At 35.3% G+C, this 1,726-nt stretch overlaps 1 protein-coding gene across 1 annotated transcript in view; it reads left to right on the forward strand.

The window, feature by feature from the left end:
- Positions 1-257: 257 nt before the first annotated feature.
- nsun4 (NOP2/Sun RNA methyltransferase 4) overlaps positions 258-1,726 on the forward strand; it is a gene marked incomplete at its 3' end in the record, with an annotated part of 12,319 nt that continues 10,850 nt past the window's right edge. Inside the window, 1 exon segment of the mRNA XM_013999463.1 lies at positions 258-389. Within this exon segment, the coding sequence (XP_013854917.1) occupies positions 294-389 (96 nt within the window).

The following is a 1,726-nucleotide window of genomic DNA, read 5'->3' on the forward strand; positions in this document are numbered from 1 at the left end:
CGTACGTCAGCATTTTATTCTCCAAAACCATTTTTGTAAAGTGAAATTTAAACAAATAACAGCGAACTGAAGCCTACAGCCCGTGTGTCCCTGGCTAAGGACGCGAGGTCGGTCACACACCGGAAACGACTAGAACTTGACTCTTATGGTTCCTATTGGCTCAAATGCTTTATTGACGTTTCATTTGTCCAATCAAACGCAGAGTTTGTGTGAAGGCCGCCCGTCAAGGAAGTGCGGAACTGTCTCGTGTCAGACAGGAAGYAGTCGGACCACAATCAACGTCGCACAGCGTGATGGAGTTGTTCTTGGAGCGGTCCAGGCTTTTACTGAGAAAAGTTAAAGGTTTGAGGATTTTGATCCCTCACCGGAATCGATACAAAGAGAAATGGGTGCGTTACCAACAAACAAATAAATGAATTAACTATTWGAGTTTATAAATAACAAATTATCCGCCCGCTTTTATTTTAGGAAACATTATTTCTTCGTTTAGTTGTCTTAGAGTGCAGATGACTGAGTTATTACTGAACAATTCAGTCACAATGACGTCTGTCAGGATCATTTTGTTTACAGAAAAAGATGGCTAAATGTAATCACTTCTAAGGATAAGAAACGTGTATTCATGCAATCACTTTTTTTCTTGTCTGCATATTTTATTATTTATTAAATTGTTGGAGGAACCGACGTTTTCTGAACCACTGAATTATAAATCAGTTGTGTTGGAACGATTCTGTGTTTTGAAACATTTGGTACAATCATGGAGGTGACATCAACTMAATGTGGCGTCCTCTACTGGGCAGCCTTCAACATGACAGCTGCCTGAAACAAAGYGTCAGTGTGATGATAAGGGATCAGGTTAATAAAGGTTACACATGCATCTTCATAATTTTGACTGTTTATTAGTAGTCACATATGGTACAATGTGAGCGTACTGCTGACATAAAATACTTTGTAAAGACGTAACCCTCTTTTATAGTCACTGAGRTGACCCAGTCTGTTCTCACTTATGTGGGTTTGTGACAAAACTTGTGTTGTTTTCCACTCTTAACACCTACTGAGACCCCATCTTGTGCATTGACCCCTTGACAGCACCCTAAACCAGGGCTACTTAACCTTTCTGACCTCGGGGCCCAGTTTATTGAACATAAAGTGACACGAGGCCCAGTCAGACATTACTAATGTATGGATCAAAATGATAATTATTATAAATCTTGGTTTAATTTTTATTGTATTTACATCATAACTAAACTACCATAACTAAATTAAATACACTTACAGTTTAAAAGTAAAACTCCTGTCAAATAATCACAAGACATAGTTTGAAGGAATGATGTACTTCAAAATGTGGTATAATCTGGAGTATGATATTAGAAGTGCAGGATCAGTGTATAAGTTTAGGAGAATGGTAAAATACAGTCTGTTTAAAAAATATGAAATAACATAAAATGTATCCTTAAAAATTGTCTGAGAAAGATTTTAGTTTTTTATTAATTTTTTTTCTGTTTTTTATTATTGTTAGAATTTCTTTTGATGTAAAAAGGCGCAGATATTATAATATTTTTCTTCCTTCTGTCGCCTTTCATTTTGTTTTTCATTTGCATTTTATGTATACTGAAATAGCTTTGTTTTTTTAATGAAATGAATGAATAAACTAAACTAAACATGATTATGACAAACATTTTTATATTGTAACCTGCCCATAACAATTATTTGAACAAATACAAAGGTC

The sequence above is a fragment of the Austrofundulus limnaeus genome, unplaced genomic scaffold, assembly GCF_001266775.1.
Source record: "Austrofundulus limnaeus strain Quisiro unplaced genomic scaffold, Austrofundulus_limnaeus-1.0 Scaffold2302, whole genome shotgun sequence".
Classification (NCBI taxonomy): Eukaryota; Metazoa; Chordata; class Actinopteri; order Cyprinodontiformes; family Rivulidae; genus Austrofundulus; species Austrofundulus limnaeus.